Source organism: Alternaria triticimaculans, assembly GCF_023758025.1.
Source record: "Alternaria triticimaculans strain BMP 0046 chromosome Unknown scaffold_1, whole genome shotgun sequence".
Classification (NCBI taxonomy): Eukaryota; Fungi; Ascomycota; class Dothideomycetes; order Pleosporales; family Pleosporaceae; genus Alternaria; species Alternaria triticimaculans.
This window is the reverse complement of record NW_026055958.1, coordinates 764,166-782,563: the sequence shown is the minus strand read 5'-3', so window position 1 is coordinate 782,563 and position 18,398 is coordinate 764,166. Positions and strand designations below refer to the sequence as shown.

The 18,398-nt window shown below is 53.4% G+C and overlaps 6 protein-coding genes across 6 annotated transcripts; 4 read left to right on the top strand and 2 right to left on the bottom strand.

Moving 5' to 3' along the window:
• Positions 1 to 907: 907 nt before the first annotated feature.
• Positions 908 to 4,531, bottom strand: J4E78_000286 (uncharacterized protein; the record flags this gene model as incomplete). Its single annotated transcript, XM_049360952.1, has 1 exon — positions 908 to 4,531. One exon carries the CDS (start codon positions 4,529 to 4,531, stop codon positions 908 to 910), a length of 3,624 nt encoding a protein of 1,207 aa, XP_049226235.1.
• A 396-nt stretch (positions 4,532 to 4,927) lies between these two features.
• Positions 4,928 to 6,638, top strand: J4E78_000285 (uncharacterized protein; the record flags this gene model as incomplete). The annotated part of the gene is made up of 4 exons (XM_049360951.1): positions 4,928 to 5,017; positions 5,137 to 5,622; positions 5,674 to 6,379; positions 6,430 to 6,638. 4 exons carry the CDS (start codon positions 4,928 to 4,930, stop codon positions 6,636 to 6,638), a joined length of 1,491 nt encoding a protein of 496 aa, XP_049226234.1.
• A 1,182-nt stretch (positions 6,639 to 7,820) lies between these two features.
• Positions 7,821 to 8,354, top strand: J4E78_000284 (uncharacterized protein; the record flags this gene model as incomplete). Its single annotated transcript, XM_049360950.1, has 2 exons — positions 7,821 to 8,095; positions 8,144 to 8,354. The coding sequence occupies 2 exons, from the start codon at positions 7,821 to 7,823 to the stop codon at positions 8,352 to 8,354; spliced, it is 486 nt and encodes a 161-aa protein (XP_049226233.1).
• Positions 8,355 to 8,832: 478 nt separating this feature from the next.
• RAD15 (DNA-dependent ATPase of the nucleotide excision repair factor 4 complex) lies at positions 8,833 to 11,160 on the bottom strand (the record flags this gene model as incomplete). Its single annotated transcript, XM_049360949.1, has 1 exon — positions 8,833 to 11,160. The coding sequence occupies one exon, from the start codon at positions 11,158 to 11,160 to the stop codon at positions 8,833 to 8,835; it is 2,328 nt and encodes a 775-aa protein (XP_049226232.1).
• Positions 11,161 to 11,619: 459 nt separating this feature from the next.
• Positions 11,620 to 16,476, top strand: J4E78_000282 (uncharacterized protein; the record flags this gene model as incomplete). The annotated part of the gene is made up of 1 exon (XM_049360948.1): positions 11,620 to 16,476. The coding sequence occupies one exon, from the start codon at positions 11,620 to 11,622 to the stop codon at positions 16,474 to 16,476; it is 4,857 nt and encodes a 1,618-aa protein (XP_049226231.1).
• A 298-nt stretch (positions 16,477 to 16,774) lies between these two features.
• Positions 16,775 to 18,300, top strand: J4E78_000281 (uncharacterized protein; the record flags this gene model as incomplete). Its single annotated transcript, XM_049360947.1, has 2 exons — positions 16,775 to 17,876; positions 17,945 to 18,300. The coding sequence occupies 2 exons, from the start codon at positions 16,775 to 16,777 to the stop codon at positions 18,298 to 18,300; spliced, it is 1,458 nt and encodes a 485-aa protein (XP_049226230.1).
• Positions 18,301 to 18,398: the final 98 nt, after the last annotated feature.

Here is an 18,398-nt window from a genome sequence, read left to right as displayed (position 1 = left end):
CTTGACCGTTGATAGTGATCGGAAGACTTTCATCGGGCTTTAGAGGGATATGTTTGTCAGCCTGGTGCTTCACCCAGTATCATATAGCGTTGCAAGACTCACCTCCGGCATCCTTTCAAGGTATCTGTCGGGAATTTGCTCATCTTTGGTCCCAGTGAATTCAGGCTTGTTTGTCGGCCACCATCGATGGAGGCCCTGGAAGGGCGCGGAGGAGGATGTAGGCGCACAGGGGTCGACTGCCTCGCCTCCAGGACCGACGAAGGACATCCAGTTTAGTTTTTGATCTATCTTCTCAAGCAGGAACTGGACAGATCGATAGCGAAATTTCGATCTCGGAACGTGGTTTGTAACGATAGTGGGAGCCACCGCCACTGCAATGCCTGTAGAGACCCTTGATGGGGTGAGGTCATTCGCGGTAGTGGATACTACCCCCATGAATCCCGCTATCGTAAGTGTGGTCCAGAATCTCATCGTGGCCGGCACTTTCTGGTGCTAACGTACCGCTGGAGGCTACTATTGGTATCGTGGTGTGGATGTGTGATTGATCGGTAGGTTTCAGCGATCTTCTGCTTGAAAATGCGGAAGAATAGACAAAGTGGAACAGTATAGGTAGCTTTATAGCCCAGGAAGAAGAGCTAGGATTTCTTGACGACATGTTACGATGGGGGTGATTCCTAGTCATATGTCTGCTGTCATAGGTCATGACTGAACCTATTGCCGGGTGCTAGCGCAAAGTTGCCTTTGTCCATGTCTATGGACCGCATGATGCACCTTGGAAGTTGGGTGGAATGTACTCTCTCTTGGTGATACCCAAGTGTCGGGTATCATCGTGTCACCCGAACCTGGCGCACATACTGCAGCGTGGCATGACTCGTTCATTCGTGATAGGTCGTGAAACATACATAGACTAGTCAAAAGACACTCGGCCCAAACCTCTCTCTTTCACCGCCTTGACGACGCCGTCCTTGATCTTCGCAAGAGCTGTTTCCCATGGCTCTTTCGAAAAGTTTTCGTCCTTTTCCGCCTCGTAATTAATGACGTAGTCGATCCATTTCACCATACCAACAGCCTTGCTGATGTCCTTTTCTTCCAGTACGACCTTTCTGAGGTACTTGATCAATGCAACAACATCTTCGCCATACGGCCCTTCGTCAGTAAACTCGCCAATCCATTGCTTCATGGCGACCCTCAAGTCCGCCAGCGCCGAGAGTTTGTCGGTTGTAAAGGTCGGCTTTACAGGGCGAGGGACTTTGATCATGGGTAGTTCTGTAGGCGGTTCGACTACTGGTGGAGGTTTAGCCTTGCGTGATACAGAGACACGGAAAGCATTCATTTTCTCGGCTTTGTGTTGTGCGAGTACCTCTTTGCGAACGTCTTCGGGTAGCGCAGCGAGGAAGGCTGGGTCAAGGTCATCTTCCTTTGGTGGTTTGGGTACGGTGGGCTCTTCAAAGGCATCATCGCTTGGGCCCGCGGAGTTCTCTCTACTCTCACTTTCTCGTGCGGGGTTCTTGAGAGAGATGAAATTGGCTTGAGTGAGGGTCTTACCAGTCATGCTAATAGACTTTGCTTGAGCAGCGGCAGCAAGCATTGCAGATCTTGGTGGCCGGCCTCTACCACGCTTAACAGGTACAATGGCTTTCTTGGCAGGGATACCTATGATTCTATTCTTGCGTGGCGATTGGGGTAATATCGTTTGGTCCGCGCCCTTTGGACGGCGAGAGGGAGAGAAGGGAGTGATGCTGGCGTCATACTGTGCAAGTATCTCGGCACGAACTTCGGCTGGTAGCGTAGCAAGTATATCGGGATCAAGTTGAGACTGGGCTGGGAGTGCTGTCATAGCGAAAGGCAAAGCTTTTGTAGGTGTGCTAGGGTTGCCTCTTTTGTCTTCATTGCGTGCAGGTGTAGGAGAAGACTGACGCGTTTGGCGCAGCAGTTTTGATCGAATGTCCTCTGGTAGCTCGGCCAGTACTTTGGGGTCAACCTGCGAGGGCATGATGAACTGCGTGCCTAACATGTTTAGCGGGCGGCGTGAAGGTGTTGATGCATTGAGTGTCTGAGCGCCAAAAGGGACATGCTCTTCTCCTGACGAGGCTTTGGACTTTCGTGGGGTCTCGGGATCGTCTTGGATGGGGTCTTCCTCAACTGTTTTTGGGGCTCGCACCACACGAGCTGTTTCCGCGTTGCCGACTTTGAATTGTAGTCGTCGCTGTGAGCCTTCAAGACTACCATCCGTGGCATTCTTCATAGGCTCAAGTTTTGTCATCTGTATGCCGATGCCTCGAAGCTCACCTGGGGTGAAACCAAAACCGCGCAGTATGCCTAATGCCTCTTTCGTAAGAATTTCTTTGGCGTTGGTAGCGACACCAAGCGTGAGGCTTTTATTATGCGTGTCGCATTTGCCGTGGCCAAGATGCTTGGGAGGATCCAGAGGAGCGTCTGGAGAACGTCGCATAATCTTCATCATGAAATGCTTGCCCTTTACCCTCTCCTTCAACAGTCTCTTCTGGAGCTCTCCGCATAAGCTTGCAATGAACTCATCAGCTTGCTCCTGGTTCTCAAAGCGAACGCCCCAGTTCACCTCGGCAGAAATAGACTTGCGGACGACTTGCTCCCCTACTTCTTGATGATCGATACCTCTTGCGTACTCGTAAAGCTTCTCTCCAGTCTTGGGCCCTAGTATCTGAACGAGCCTTTCTTTCGTAAGCTCGCGAATGTCTTTGACGAGTTTGACTCCCTGGTCCTCAAGCTTGCCTCCAATCGACCAAGCGACGCCTGGGAGATCTTGTACCTGAAGTTGACCTACGAAGTCTAATACCTCTTCGGGTTTGATCTGGTATTGTCCGGCAGGCTTTGCTTTGCGTAAGGCTACTTTGGCTAGCAAGATGTTGCTACCGATGCCGACGGAAACGTTACAACCAGTCCTGGATCTGACTTCGTCGCGTAGATTGAGTGCAATTTCTTCGGCTTTCGCCTGCTCGCGATGACTGCTGCCTTCGGAGTATTGTTTGCCATCACTACCACCAGCAGCGATGCATAGGTTCGATACATCGATGAGCGCTTCGTCGATACTAACACTCTGCACTAGACCACCGCTAGCCAATATGGCATCGTAAAAGGCGCGGCTGGTGGCTTCGTACTCGAGAAAGTCATAAGGCAAGATTTTAAGGTCTGGACAAAGCTCTTGAGCCCGCTTCATCCACATACCGTTTTTGACACCAAATGTTCGGGCAGGATAGTTGCAACTCGCGATTTCAGACCCGCTGCCTTGGCCATGCGCAACAACTGCCGGCTTGTCTTTGTATTCTGGGTGTTTTTTCAAGCTGACTGCTGCGAAGAAACTGTCAAAGTCCACATGGAGAATATAGCGCCGAGCGCCCGGGGCGCGCTTCTGCTTGGCCCTCTGCGACGAGGTCTTCTCGCTCGCTAGTGCCTGCAGTTGGGACTTGAGATCGGCCTTCCATGTCGACAGATGATGCAGCCGTGATTCACGATAGTATTGTTCGAGGAAATTCGGATCGACAACGGTGGATTTGCGAACCTTTGGATCCCGTAGAAGTATTGCATTGTGCTCCTCGGCAGTCAGCTCCCGGTTCTTAGGCTTTTGGGCGTCTTGTACCGGAGGTAGTTGCTCAGCTTGGTCTTCGGTGTCGTCTTTTGACTCTGCGCGCTGGGGCGGAGGAGGGCTCGGGTTCGTATAGAGACAATCGTGGACATCGTCCGGCACGTCGTCTATACGGGCCGGGGCTACCGAAGGGCTGGTCTTGGGTGGTGTAACAAGCTTCGTAGCTTTACTCGACTCTCCGGATGTAGCCTGGCCGGGCAGGCCTTCCGGTCCGCGGGAGGGTGGCAGATCCTCAATATCATCGTCCGGTGTAGGAAGCCGCTGCTTCTTGTTCGAAAAGCGAGCGCGCATGCTGCTACTCGGTGTTGGTGTACTCGCAGGACCGGCCTGACTTCCCCTCAGTTGACTTGTGTACCAGCTGGCATCAGTCTGGTCTCGGTAACCCCTTGTCTTGACATTCGCGGTGCTAGTCATGCCGCCCTTGCTGAAAGCCAGCACATTCTGCTTCTCGCCCTCATCAACTACTCGGTACTCGCTCCATGGCAGCAACTTGCCCGCTTGTATGCTGTCTACGATCCACGCGGGCTTTACGATTCGGTATCTCCGGAACTCGACGACTTTCTTCGGCGTCAGACTACTGGCAATGATGTGCGTGACCGTAGTCTTCCCATCCAGATACTGCATGAAGCCGCCGCCGTGTTGGACTATGAAGGTGTGCAGGTCGTTGAGCGATGGCTGCGTGTAGCCGTTGACATGCGCCACGACGCCCTTGAAGATTTGAGGTTTGTTGCCGGCCTGGTTTCGTATGTCGGCATCGAGATTCTGCAATTTGATCTTCTTCCGCCTGAAGTAGTCGGTAAAGCCGCCAAAGGCCGAGCCGCGGTACTCCTCTCCATCCTCGCCGTCAAACTGGTGGCTGGCGATGCGCTTGCGGACCGACTCGGAGTTCTTCTCTAGGCGCGAGCCCATGGTGTCAGTGGTGTGGTGGATCGAGAGCGTTCATCGGGGCCGGGGTCATGATGGGGCGTCGCGGAGGTGCGTCGGCTGCCGCATGTCGAAATCGTTGTTGGTGGTGAAAGGCGCGTGCCGTGGCGCGTTGGAGGACCGCGAATACGTCACGCTAGCGACGCTAAGTGGATCGTTCTGCCGGCGGTGAAAGCACGCTAAGAGAAAGCTGCAGGCCTTGGCGAACTTTTTCTACCTCTCGAAGTCGCTGCTCTTCAGTTTCTCGCTTTTCGTTATCATCCTGCTCTACCAGCTGTTCTCGAGCTGTGCAACTTCCTGAGCAACAAAAACGTGCGCCGACTTCATATTCTCAACAATCCCGTCAGCTCTCTCAGACATAGACTTGCGACCACTTCCAAGATGTCGTCCGCCATTCCCGTAGGCGTCTACGGACGTCGCATTCCAGCTGGAAACTTTCCCATCCTGGCTGCTGACGACCAGTCTTCTACTGTGAGTAGCCTTGACGCCCGGTTCTACCTGCTCCGCGTTACGAAGTTTTATGCGCCGAAAATTCGCAGTAAAACTCTGTCGCATGCGCAATTCCAAGGCAAAGTACTGATAATGATTAGTTCCGCATCACCATGGCGGCTATCGACCCGGATGCCGAGCCTCAAATCGACGACGAGCACAAGCACCCTCGCGCGACTCTGAAGCTCATCCGAGTGCCCATGGACTTTGACTCGGACGATGATGATGATGAGGACTACGAGGAGGGTGACATCGAGGCTATCGCTGCTCGTCTGCGTGCCGCTGGTGCGCTCCCTGAAGCTGATTCGGACATGTCCGACTCCGACGATAGCGAGAGCGAGAAGAACGGTGGCCCCAGCGATCCTGCCCGATCAAAGAAGGCCAAGCAGGCAGCCCTCACTAAGAAGCTGCAAGAAGAGCTTGAGGCCGATGAGATGGACATCGACGGCATGACCAACGGCAAGGGAAAGGCCAAGGGCAAGGCCAAGGTCACCGATGACGACTTGAGCGACGAGGACGACGAGGACGACGAGGATGACGATGACGAGCCTGAAGAGCTCGTTCTGTGCACTCTCGACCCCGAGAAGGTATGCTTGATCATGACAATTCCAAACAGACTCCATCTAATACCTGCGTAGCACTACCAGCAACCGCTCGACATCACCGTCCGTCAAGGTGAGGAGGTCTACCTTTCTGTCAGCGGCACTCACGACGTTTACGTTACCGGTAACTACCTCGCCTTCCCCGACGAGGATGATGAGGAAGACGACGAGGACGATGGTCTCGACGAGCTCGGCTACGATCTCGGCTCCGAAGACGAGGAGCTCGACGGTATGGGAGAATCAGAGGATGATGAGCTCGATGGCATGAACGACCCCAGGATCACTGAGGTTGACTCTGACGATGAGGAGCCACCCAAGCTTGTTGACGCCAGCAAGAAAAGCAAGAAGCGCGCTGCTGAGGATGATGCTACCCTCGATGACATGATCAGCAAGACCAACGGTGATGCTAAGCTCAGCAAGAAGCAGGCTAAGAAGCTGAAGAAGAACGACGGCCAGGCTGTTGCCGGTGCCGCAGAGCCAGAGAAGAAGGCTGAGAAGGTTGATACCCCCAGCAGCGACAAGAAGAAGGTTCAGTTCGCTAAGAACCTTGAGCAGGGCCCAACTGGCTCCCCCAAGGTTGACGCCAAGCCAGAGGCAAAGAAGGAGGCCGCCAAGGGACCTCGCACCGTCAGTGGTGTTCTCGTCGACGACAAGAAGGAGGGCAAGGGCAAAGCCGCCAAGAAGGGCGACCGCGTCGAGATGCGCTACATTGGCAAGCTGAAGAACGGCAAGGTCTTTGACTGTAAGTTATCGAACTTCCATATAGTACCACCATGACTAACGAATACGCAGCCAACAAGAAGGGCAAGCCATTCTCGTTCAAGCTTGGTGTCGGTCAAGTCATCAAGGGTTGGGACGTCGGTGTCGCTGGCATGACCGCCGGGGGCGAGCGTCGTCTTACCATCCCTGCGGCGATGGCTTACGGCAAGAAGGGTGCTCCCCCGGACATTCCTCCTAACTCTGACTTGATCTTCGACATCAAGTGCATCTCGGTCGGTTAAGCGCGACCTTGCAAAAATCCACGCGCAGTAGGGTCCACTTGGTCCCGTCAGGATCGGATCCACTCCCATGCAGGACTCCGCCTGCCTGCGTGCGTTCGCGCCATTCTCATTTCCGTTTCTGTCTCTGTATCAACTGCATAGCGCGTCGTCTGAGATATCCGACTTGCATAATCTGGGGTTGTTTCATTAGATGTGTGCAAGGAGGAAGGATCTCTCAGTCCTCTTCGCCAATGTCTTTTCCATATGGCGGGTCTGTAAGTGATATAGCGAGGCGATGTTGCCAAAGAGCAAAGGTTCGCTGAGGAAGCTACTTTGAAAAGTTACACGGTGTTCCGGTTGAGATGTACGAGCGGTAGTAATACACAATCTTCAAGCAACATCCAGAACGCGCCATGTCTGCAAGAGTGCCACATGATCTAGGTGACATGCTGCAACCCTGCTGTTTACATTTCGGTTCCGACGTTCGCAAACTCACGTCAGTCATTACGATAAAATGCAGAACCGAGGCTTCCGAGATTGCGAAGATTCTAGCGCTAGTGGCGGGCCATACAGAGTGCGAGACGCGTGCACGAGCCCCAAAGACCCCACAGCGCTATAACCCAACTCCTCTTCATCTTCGCCCAACTCCAACGTCGACTCAAGCCCTCTGTTACACAACGATACCGCAACTACCTCGAAGAACAATCTCGCTTACGCACCACCGTCTTCGACACCACTACCCCACTACACCAATACCGAACCAACCGTGGCAATACTGTAGCAATGGCGATGACGAAACGAAGCAGTAGTAGTATGAGTAGTAATAGTAGCATTCATTCGTACTCGTCCGCGAGCAATGTCCGCGCTAGCTGCTACTCCGTAAACGCTGCTACCGCCAGCCTTCACGGCTTCCATTACTCCACTACCCCGTCTGCCGGGGCCGGGTGGTGTTCCTGAGGTCAGCTCGGTATGTTCACGCCTTGCGTTCCATGTAGGTGGCACTACTAACATTCACAGGGAATTCCATCACCCCCTTCAAGTCCCCCCCTCGCCGCCAAAAACGCGTCCACCGCCCAAGGTGGCAAGGCGCGCAGAGGGGGGGCAGCATACACCATCACGGGAGAGTGTGAGAGACTCTTCTGCGAGACACTGCGATCTGTATTCCTGGGTGAGGGGAGCCAGCATCGCCAGAACTCGCTAGTGATGGGTATGCCATATGACAACACTACGACTGCAACCACCGCTATCACCAACGACTACGGTATCGATCCTCGTCGCTACTCGGACTCTTCGACCGACTCTGCTGCGCCTGAAATGGTGCGGTTCGAGGAGGAGAAGGGCGCGATAGCCGACTACATTGAGATGTGGGACTACGTTGGTGGCATCAGGTTCCGGGGTTTCGTTGCTCAGAAGCAAGACGAGAGGGCCATGTTCATCTTCTTCGATGAATCCGTCATCAACGGAGATTTGAAGGCTGGGTAAGTCAATATTCGCGTCCTCGTCATTGATATACTAACGTTCCACAGTCTCATGGCCCTCCTCGAACTCTGCGAAGTCGACTACTTCTCCTGCGATCGTCTCGTCCTGTGCATCGACCGCGACGTCGACCAAGCCGCTCTGGCCAACGTAACGAAGGACCTGGGCTGGATCGGCTTCGGCCTCACAACGCTCGACGAGTTCAGCCAGGGCGAAGAGTTGACAAGCAAGAAATGGTTGTTCATGGATATGGAGATATAAACGTGCTGAGAAGATGGAACGTGGTTAGGGTTCTTGGTGTCTGTCGCTACAACACAGCATATGGTCCGAGTTTCTCTTTTCCTGAGGAGTTCTGCATGGCGGACTGGGGCGTTGGTTCTTCTTCCTAAGTAGCACGCATGGAGTCCGGTCGCTTGAAATGTGTATGGTTTCCTAGCAGGGTGTTCTGTCCTGACAGGTTCATAGTTGAATGCGATATTTGTAACCCGACTCGACATGCCTACTCTGACGTGCACCTCACCGTAAAGTCACGCATACATCTGTCAAGTGTATGATCTTAGGACCGCGGCTTATCATGCGCCTTCAATTCTAATCTTCTACCATACTCCAGATCACCGTTTGGTGCGCGCCCAAAATGCGTTATCCAACCCAAGCGCTAGGATGATGAGTTGCCGGTCTCGCTAACACCGCCCTTCATGTAAGGATATTCACGAGGGATTGGCTTGTCATCTGGGCCATTCTATGCGTCGACAGTTGCCATCTCAGCCATCTCAGCATCAACATCCGCCGTGCCGCCAAACTCATCCACTTCATCAACCTCCATGCGCTCGACTTCGGCTCTACCTTCCAACGCGCGCATAGCTGGGTTGTCCGTTCCACTAATACCATGAGCCTCCTTCTTGCGCTGATGAGCCTCCAGATCCTCCAGCGACCAGGATGAGTGTCCTTCTGTTTCCGCTCGGCTGAACGGGACACTCATGTCTTTCAGGAAGGCCTTTGCGGCGCCTACAGCTTGGTCGATGGACAGCTTTGTGCTCTTAGCGTCGAGGCCTTGTTGGATCCATTTGGGGAGCTGGGTTTGCTTCTTGTTGAAGCGTTTGTCTGCCAGGACCATGATTCCGTAGTCGTCTTTACCGCGGATGACGCGACCTAGACATTGGGCTGCGTGGCGCATGGCATCGAAGGAGAGGAAGTCTGCTTCTTTGATGCGGTAGGTCTCTCTCAGGAACTCCAATCGCGCTTTCAGAATTCTGGATTCGGTGTATTGGTATGGGACACCCATGCACAGCACAGAGCGGCCGTAGTGGTGGTCGAAATCGATTCCTTCGCTGACTTTTCCTCGCGCGACACAAAGTAGGACGGCGCCGCGGCCGTTGTTGCACGCTGTGCGGAAGGTTTCTAGCGCGAGGGCGGTTTCTTGGGCGTCGGGTGTTTCGACGAGGATGAGTTTGTACTTCCAGACTGTGTCGAGGATCTCCATGCCTTGCCATGCTGAGATGATGCTCTCCATGTAGAGATATGAAGGGAAGAATACGACTACGCCGTCTGGCGTCAGTTTGCAGAACTCGATGAGCAGATTGCCAAAGTTCCGCTGCACTTGCAAGTCGTTGCGGTGTTCGAATTGCGATGTGACCTGATTCTGGTCGTTACCGCGATCGACGATCATTGGTAAGAATGTCTTCCGTGTGAGTGTCATGGTGAAGGATTCTTGAACAACGGTATTAAAGTTGAGCATGCGCGGGTACATGTCTAGCGGGGACATGGTTCCGGAGGTAACGATGACGGAGTAGAAGCGCTCGAAGACGGGCTTGATGGCTATGGCCGCGTCTAAGCAGGTGAGATGTAACACAGGGTTTGGTACTGTTGCTGTCGCTGATTCGAAGGGCTCGATGATTAAGAGGAAGCCGGTCTCGTACGTGGCTACTAGCGTAGCGAAGGTAGCGACCTCCTGCAGCGGCTGGTAATCTTCAATATTAGTGAGTTCCAAGGTTCGGACGAGTGATGTCAAACGCTCGGCGCAGAATCGGAGTGGTTTTCGCTCGATGAAGGTCAAGTCTTTGCAATGTTTGAGGAAATCTGGTGGTGTGTCGGCGACGACGTTGAGCACCTTCATGCGTGTCTTGAGATACTCGATGAAGCGCTTGAGGAAGGCAACAAAATGCTCCGCTCGCCGTATGTTACCAGGCACGGCTTCTGTAAGGAGATCGTCTGGTAATGCTGGATTCGCCATGAAGGCGTCTTCGTTTCGCGCTTCATCGGCAGCTCTGAGACCCTCGACTAACTTCGCGTATTCATTTTGCAACTTGGTCGCGTCACTGGTCTTCATTTCTGTAATCTTGCGATCGAGGTTGTTGACACCTTTGGTAGCTTTCCGGAGTACATCCTCGGTAAGATCGATGCTGAGAGATTCGATGCACACGTTGTCGATGTTGTGGGCTTCGTCGAAAACGACAATGCAGTCTTTGGATAGTTCTTTCGAGACTCTGTCTGCGATCTTGGGATCTAAGAGGTAGTGGTAGGAGTAGATGATGACGTTGCAATAGGGCATCATTCTCCGGGCTGTGAAGTAAGGACACTGTTTCTGCTGCTCACCATACTTCAGTATGCCATCGAAAGTCCATACACCAGCGGGTATGAGATTGTGAGGTTCCAGAAGATCCAAGTTCTCATGGTACACGCAGAGCTCGACATCCTCGCCGCGCTCCTTCTTCTCCTTCACAAAGCCAGCAGTCAAGCTGCGACATCTCGCGTCTACCACGGTGCCGCTCTTCTCTCGCTTGACGGACGGGTGCAGACAGAGATTTTTCCGACTGGTCAATCCAAGACCTCTAAATTCTTCCTCGTAGCCGAGCTCGGTAGTGCGGTACTTCATCAGCGCCTTGAGTTCAGCCAAGGCCTTTTCGATCTCGGACATGGTACGCGAACAGTAGATCAGCTTTCGTTTCTCAGGATAGTGCTGCTGGTAAGCGACGATGAGCGAGAGCAGAGAAATGGTTTTACCCGTTCCTGAAGGCATCTCGAGGACACAGTGGCCACCCTGATCCAGGGTGCGCTTGAGATCGCACATGTAGGCATATTGCTCTGGATATACTCGGGGATATGGGAATAGCACGGGGAGGTTATCGATGTAGAACCTCATGTTGATGGTCCACCGCCCGCGCGGATTTTGTTGTAGCGGAGGGGAGTTGGCGGAAACGAAGAGAAGTTGCGAGTGTGGGTTGCCTCCAGACGAAGTTCGGTCGCGGTCAGCGCGACAAGGCTAGCACCGATTGGGTCTGGCCAAAGGGCAGGGATGTCCCCACCGTCTTCCGCTACCCACAGTTGGTGCCGTCATCAAGCAGAGCCGCATATTTCGCGTAATCCGCAAGCCTCTGCCATGGTGACTGACGTGCGAGCGTGTGTTTCTTTTGTGTATTTGAATACGTAGCTGCAGCTGGCTTTCACTTGTTTCATCGCCTCAAAGACATCCCGCCTACTTCTCTTCCTCCCTCGACCCTGAGTGGCATTGCCCTCACCCAACCCCACCATGTCAAAGCGTGCAGCAAAGGCCCAGGCGAGCAGCGCGCGGGCGGCCACGACCTCCTTCGGCGCATTCGGCGGCACATCCGCAGCCTTCAGCGCGAGCACGTCGCCCCTGTCCTACGTGTCCGAACCCCCAGACCTCTCCGCCATCTCGGACCCGAACGTCGTCGTTTACTTCCGCAATCTGTCCAAGAAAGACAGCACAACCAAGGCGAAGGCGCTGGAAGACATACAATCGTACATATCGTCACTGCAAGAGCCAGTCGAAGAGGGCCTGCTCGAGGCATGGATCAAGATATACCCGCGAACCTCGATCGACAACGCGAAAGCCGTTCGCCAGAATGCCCATCTCGTCCACGGCCAATTCGCCGTATCCGCCGGCAAGCGCATAGCACGACACATGCCTAAGAGCGTGGCAGCTTGGTTATGTGGTCTGTATGACAGCGACCGATCCGTAGTCGACGCGACGCAGACCTCACTCCGACAAGTCTTCAACACACCCGAAAAGCTACAGAGCATTCGGAAGGTCTACCAGCAACCCATACTAGAATACTGTCGCGATGCAGTGGACAAGGAGAGCACGGCGACTCTGAGTGACGAGCGGATAGTCAGCAAAGACGACGCGGAAGCAAAGTACAGCCGCGTTATCTCGGCATGCATATCCTTACTGGGCAGCCTGTTGAATAATCTGCAGCCCGAGGAGCTCTCTAAGTACCACGCCTACTACGAGACTTTGATTGGCGACAAGAAGCTGTGGCAATTCGCTTCATACAATGACGCTGGCATACGGCGCGCAGTGCACCGTCTTCTTAGGACATGCATTGCGAAGGAGGATGCTGCTGTCCAGGAGAACCTCGATACACTTAGCAAAGCTTACCTAGCAGAGGGGTTGAACTCCGACCAGACCGGTTCTGTCGGCGATTACGTCGAGTCTCTGACCCTTCTCACTTCCAGACATCCCTCCGTGTGGACTACCGACTACACAAGCAAGACTGGTGTGGACAGACGCCTGCGGCAGTTCCTGAAGAAGGGTTCTCAACTAGGACCTCGTGATACCTGGGCCCGCATACCTGAGCTGTTGAGGATCATACCAGAAGAGGTTCTGCCACAATCCAGCACCAACTCCGCGGAGCTGCTGAACGCCCTGCACGGTGGCATTATCCGCAAGGACGAGCCAAAGTACAACCATGAAGCGGGATTCAAAGCATACCTGGAAGTGGCTGGGTATCTGGTTCAGCGACTGAGTGACGAGGACAAGACCAAGCTCCTCCAGGAGATGGTGCTACCAATCATAACGCAGTACCTGCGACCGACGCTAGAGACCTCGCATTGGGCTGTGCCTTCTAATGCTTCAAGTCTGCTTTCTAAAGCATTAGGCATTGAAGGAATGGCCATTGTGCTAGAAGAGCAATGGCCTACCTTCTCACAACAATTGATCGATGCCATCAAAACCCTGGCCCCCGAGCAGTCGAAAGACTACGAGAAGTCACAAACTAGCGTCATTCAGCACGCCACACGCTTCGCAAGTATACAAGACCAAGCGCTCACGATCGAGAATTTGACGAAGCTACAATCTATCTTTTCCCAAGCTTGCTCGTCAATAGTTGGGGAAGCTCTGGAAGTACTCAAGAACAGAAACGGAAAGCCATATGGCGCAGCGGGCACCATCGCGGTTTTGCCGAAACGAAATCCTAGCTTGATCTCATCTACCCAATCCGAACAAGATCTAGAGTCATTCATACAACAGGATCTCCCAGGTCTAGTGCTGTCTCCTTCGTCTTCATACCTGATCGACATACTATACACCAAGTCCGATCGCGCGTATTTCAAGGACGCATGGAGCGCGTCACTCAAGACTGTTCTAAAAGAGACAGATTCTCCAGCGAAGACTAAGGCGCTCGAAGCAATTCTTACCTCTTCCAGGATTCCGCCCTCCTTCGATCTTGCAACCTCGGACCCTGAGTTGCAGAAGTACATTACTGCGAACGTACGCGAAGCCGTAGAAGGTTCTACCGAATGGGATTCGTTCAACCGTATGCTTCAATCGCCAGCGAAGATACTTTCCCCGAAAACAACAGATGAGATCCTCGCTTACATGACGGAAACCCTCTCGATATCGCACCAGGCTCCATACTCATTGCAGGGCCTACGTCAAATAGTCAAGTCAAACCCGCCGATGCTCCGAGAATTTGTCGCCAGTCCTCAAGGCTCCGGCCTTCTGCAAGGCCTACTTCTCGCCTCGGAGTCTCCAGATGATGAAGTGGCACAGGGCGCCAAGGCCGTCAATGCTTCCATTCAGACAATACTATCATCCGGATCTGATTCCAAGCAATCTATCTACAATCTCATTCAGCAAGGGCTGCGAGACGCGACGCCCACATCGGTCTCGGTCGAGACTCTGGTTGACTTGGCAAAGCAGTCTGTCAAAGCTGGTAGTGACTGGGATGAGACTGCTAAAGTGTTCCCAAGCATCGACGACTGGAATGCATCTCTAGAGCCATTCCTCAATGCTGTACCGAAATCATCTCTGGCTATCACAAATCCCCTTGGTGGCGCCGTATATCTTGTGAAGGATGGACAGATGCCCTCCACGATCAGAACCATATCCCGAGACGCCGATGGCTACTCTCCTGCATACAGAATCACGCAATACGTGGCGAGGCTTTTCAAGAACCCCGACTATTTCACCATGGACAAGCTCCCTTCTGAACTTCGGGCTGCTTATCTCCGCAACATTGCGATCGCTGTACAACTTGCAGATGATAATCTTGGCCTCGCTGGCGCGAACGGTTTCTGGGCGCACTATAACTCAGACGTTGAAGCTGAGGCCATGACTTTCACCACGGATGCTCAAACTCTTGTGACACACGAACTAAAGAGCCTTGCTGCGACGTGGTCGAAGGATGACGTCGACGCTACGCTGTTGTCCTGGGCCAACACACTCTTGGGGAGCATAGACGCCAGCGCGACATCTCCAGCTTACTATCACGCACGAGCGTACGCTGTCATAATCGCTGATGCCATTGAGATCGCTGGTTGGAAGAATTCACAGACTGCTCAACTTCAGGAAACGCTCAAAACGACGCGAAGTTCAAAGAACGCCCTCCAGCTTCTTGCGTTGCTGAACGCCTTCAAGGAGCCACTGTCATATGCAAAGGCTTGTGAGCGCATGTGTAATGAGGTCATCGCCGATCTGACAGGTATCGATGCCCTGCAAAAGTCGCAAGAGGCACTACAGCAGCTTGTTCTATTGAACAGTGTTATGGGTCAAGAGGGGATCTTGGAAAGCATCGCCGGTCCTCGTCTTATGCGGTTTGTTCAGCATGTGGTACCGTGGCTGCAAGAAGACGCACTCTCGCGTCCTGTCAAGGCCGAACTGTGTCGCGCGTTGACAGTATTGCTTCCGTTGGTCGGTGATATGTACGGCGAGCACTGGGCTGGTATTTTGGGTGCACTTGCCGGCATCTGGGCGGCCACGAAGGAGCTGGAGTCAAACGAGTCCGGCATGGATAGCCCGATTCCTCTCGTGCACGCATCCCTAAAATTATACGCACAGCTCCGAACTTTGACGCAAGCCGAAGAGCCCAACGACGATCTTCTCGACGCTTGGAAAGAAAACGAGCAATCAGTTGCTGATGGGCTTATCAATATCTTGAAGCATTCGCAGCACTTTCCGGATGAGTTCCATCAACCACTCAAGATGGTTAATGATGTGCTGGCGCGCCAGATTTCCAAGGTGTCGCTCAAACATCTGGAGTCCACTGAAGAACTTTTCCCTCTTCTATACGTGGAGTCGCAACCTGTTCAACAAACTGCCTTCGACATCCTGCATAAGCAAATTCCCGCAGCTCAAGAGCAGATATCTATCGATGCGGCATTGGAGAAGACTACCGCGCGTTTACCCGAGGAGTTGCTATCTCTGATCATCGACGCGCCTACGGTTGCAGCGATTGCTGACGCTAACTTTGAACGCAGTGTGCCGTTGCCATTGCGCGGTTATCTGTTGAGCTGGTTGCTGGTATTCGATCACCTGGAACATGCATCCTTCAAGGTCAAGAACGACTACGTCGAGCACATCAGAGAAGGTGAATACCTTCCAGGTCTGCTCGATTTCATGTTCGACTTCCTTGGCCACGCGCACAACAAGCCGGTCGACGTCTCCAAACTTGACATCACGACATACGAAGCAGATGTTGAGCCTCCAAAGCGCGATCTGCAATGGCTACTTACACACCTGTACTTCCTGTGTCTGCGCGACGTTCCATCTCTGACAAAGACCTGGTTCAAGAGCTCCAAGTCGCGCGCCATAGTCGTCGCGCTCGAGCCTTGGACGGAGAAGTACGTGTCACCACCTGTGATTGTGGCCGCCCTCGACGCAGTCAACACATGGTCGGAGGAACAGGCCGCATCTGAGCCCGATTCAGCATTCGCGGTCAAGGTCGTCAACCGCGCACGCGAGATCACTGCGTCCTACGTTGTCGACGAACAAACCATGGCGATGAGGATTTCTCTGCCTGCCGCATTCCCTCTCGCAAATGCCCACATCGAAGGCCTGAATCGCGTTGCCGTCAATGAACAGAAGTGGCAATCATGGCTGAGAACTTCGCTGGGAGCTATTACGATCTTCAACGGCAGCCTGATCGATGCGCTGACCACGTTCAAGAGGAACGTCGATGGAGCGCTCAAGGGCCAGATCGAATGTGCGATCTGCTATAGTATAGTCGGATCCGATCGCAAGTTGCCTGATAAGAAGTGTCACACTTGCAAGAACTTGTTCCATGGCGTTTGTCTGTTCAAGTGGTTCAAGAGCAGTGATGCCTCGAGCTGTCCACTCTGCAGAACTAGCTTCAACTATGCATAGACTAGAGTGATCGATCACGTGTGGTAGATTACGACATCGTTCGCAAGAGGTAGATACTACAAAAAGATCAATTTTCGGAGTCAGGTTCCATCATAGAAGGTGTTGGTGTTCCTGCGCATAGCATGAACCTCGGCTGTATCTGAATCTACCCCACACCTACGCTACAGTATACCGAGCTGAAGCTAACAGTCGCCCAAGATTACTCATGCTTCGCATCTGTAGACTAACTCATCTACAGACATACTTCTTTACTGTATCTTGACAACTAACCTTCAATTACCACCCAACCTCCACCACCATGGCGCCAGCCGCCCCCACCCTAGAGTTCAACTACGACATTTCCTGCCCCTTCGCCTACATAGCCTCCACACGCGTTCAATCCCTTGCCCAACGCACGCACGCAAACCTGATCTACAAACCCGTCCTCCTAGGCGCCATCTACCGCGCCACAGCCGCCCCGCAAGGCGCCGGCGGCTCCGCCTCCGATGTCTTCAACTCCGCCAAAAAAGCCGTTACAGCACAGGGTATGCAGCGCACACTCCGCAGATACAACGTAAGATACAACCCTCCACCCCAGCACCCCCGCAAAACAGTCAATGCCCTACGTTTGTTGTACTGTGTGAAGGACCAGGAAAAGAGGAGGCTGCTTACGGATAGGTTATTCCAAGCCTACTGGGTAGACGGCCAAGATGTAAATTCCAACACAACGCTCTTGCAGATCGCGAGGGAGTGTGGGCTGCAAGGGTTGGGAGAAGAGTGTTTTGCTGATGTAAACGCGAGGAAAGAGTTGGAAAAGAGCACTGAAGAAGCGATCCAGAGAGGTGCATTTGGTGTTCCCGGCTTCTGGATCCCGGATGCGGTTTGGACGGGGGTTAGTGGCGAGGAGAAAAAAGGGAGATTCTTTTGGGGACAGGATCGTATGCATTTTGTTGAGGCGACGTTGATTGCGCTTTCTTCTTCTGAGAAGGGGGAGCAGTGGAGTGGTGTCCCTGGACTCAAGAGTCTGATGCCTCGATGCGTGCCGAAGAACACTCCTCACGGTCGTGTCAAGCTGGAGTTTTGGTTCGATTTCAGCAGTCCATGGGCATTTCTGGGGTACACGCAATTAGAAAGACTGAAGACCACCTTTGGATCCGGACTGGAAGTTGTCATGAAACCTTTTCTGCTGGGCATATTGTTTAGAGAGATCGGCGCGCCGAATCTACCTGGGTCGGCGGTTAGTCCTGCGAAGGCGAAGTGGTCGAGACAGGATCACGCGGATTGGACGGAGTATTGGAACGCTGTTAGTGCGCAGGATGGCGGCCGACAGGTCAAGTTCCACTGGGCGGATACATTCCCTATCAGAACGCCCACTGTGTTGAGGGTTGCTATTGTGGAGCCGGAGACGACGAAGTTGTTGTGTAAGTCGCGCTTTCGTTTTTTCTTAGTACGCCCTATAAATGCCATGCAACATGCTAATCTGGCACAGTCGAAGCGTGCTGGTCGCATAACCAAAACGTCTCGGACGAATCCATCCTCCGCAATGTTCTTGACGAAGGCGGTTTCAATGGTGCGGACCTCATCGCGCGCGCGAACGATCCCGAGATAAAAGCCAAACTACGAGCTTTGACTGCGGAGGCTAAGAACTTGGGTCTTTGCGGCGTGCCGACGTATCGCGTGCTGCGACAGACGGATAGTGGAGAGTGGAAAGCAGTTGGCGGATTGGTGTGGGGACAGGATGAGATCAATGTTGTAGAGGACATGATCGCTGGGTGGAATCCAGAGAGCTCGAGTGAGGTTGCCGAGGTGGCAAAGGGAGAGAAGGGCGCGAGTGCGAAGTTGTGAGCGCGGCATATTGGCTGTCCCGGGGAAGCGGTAGTATCGCAGCCTTAACAGCTTACTGGCCTGATCCATGGCTCACGAGACATCAATGCATGGAGAGA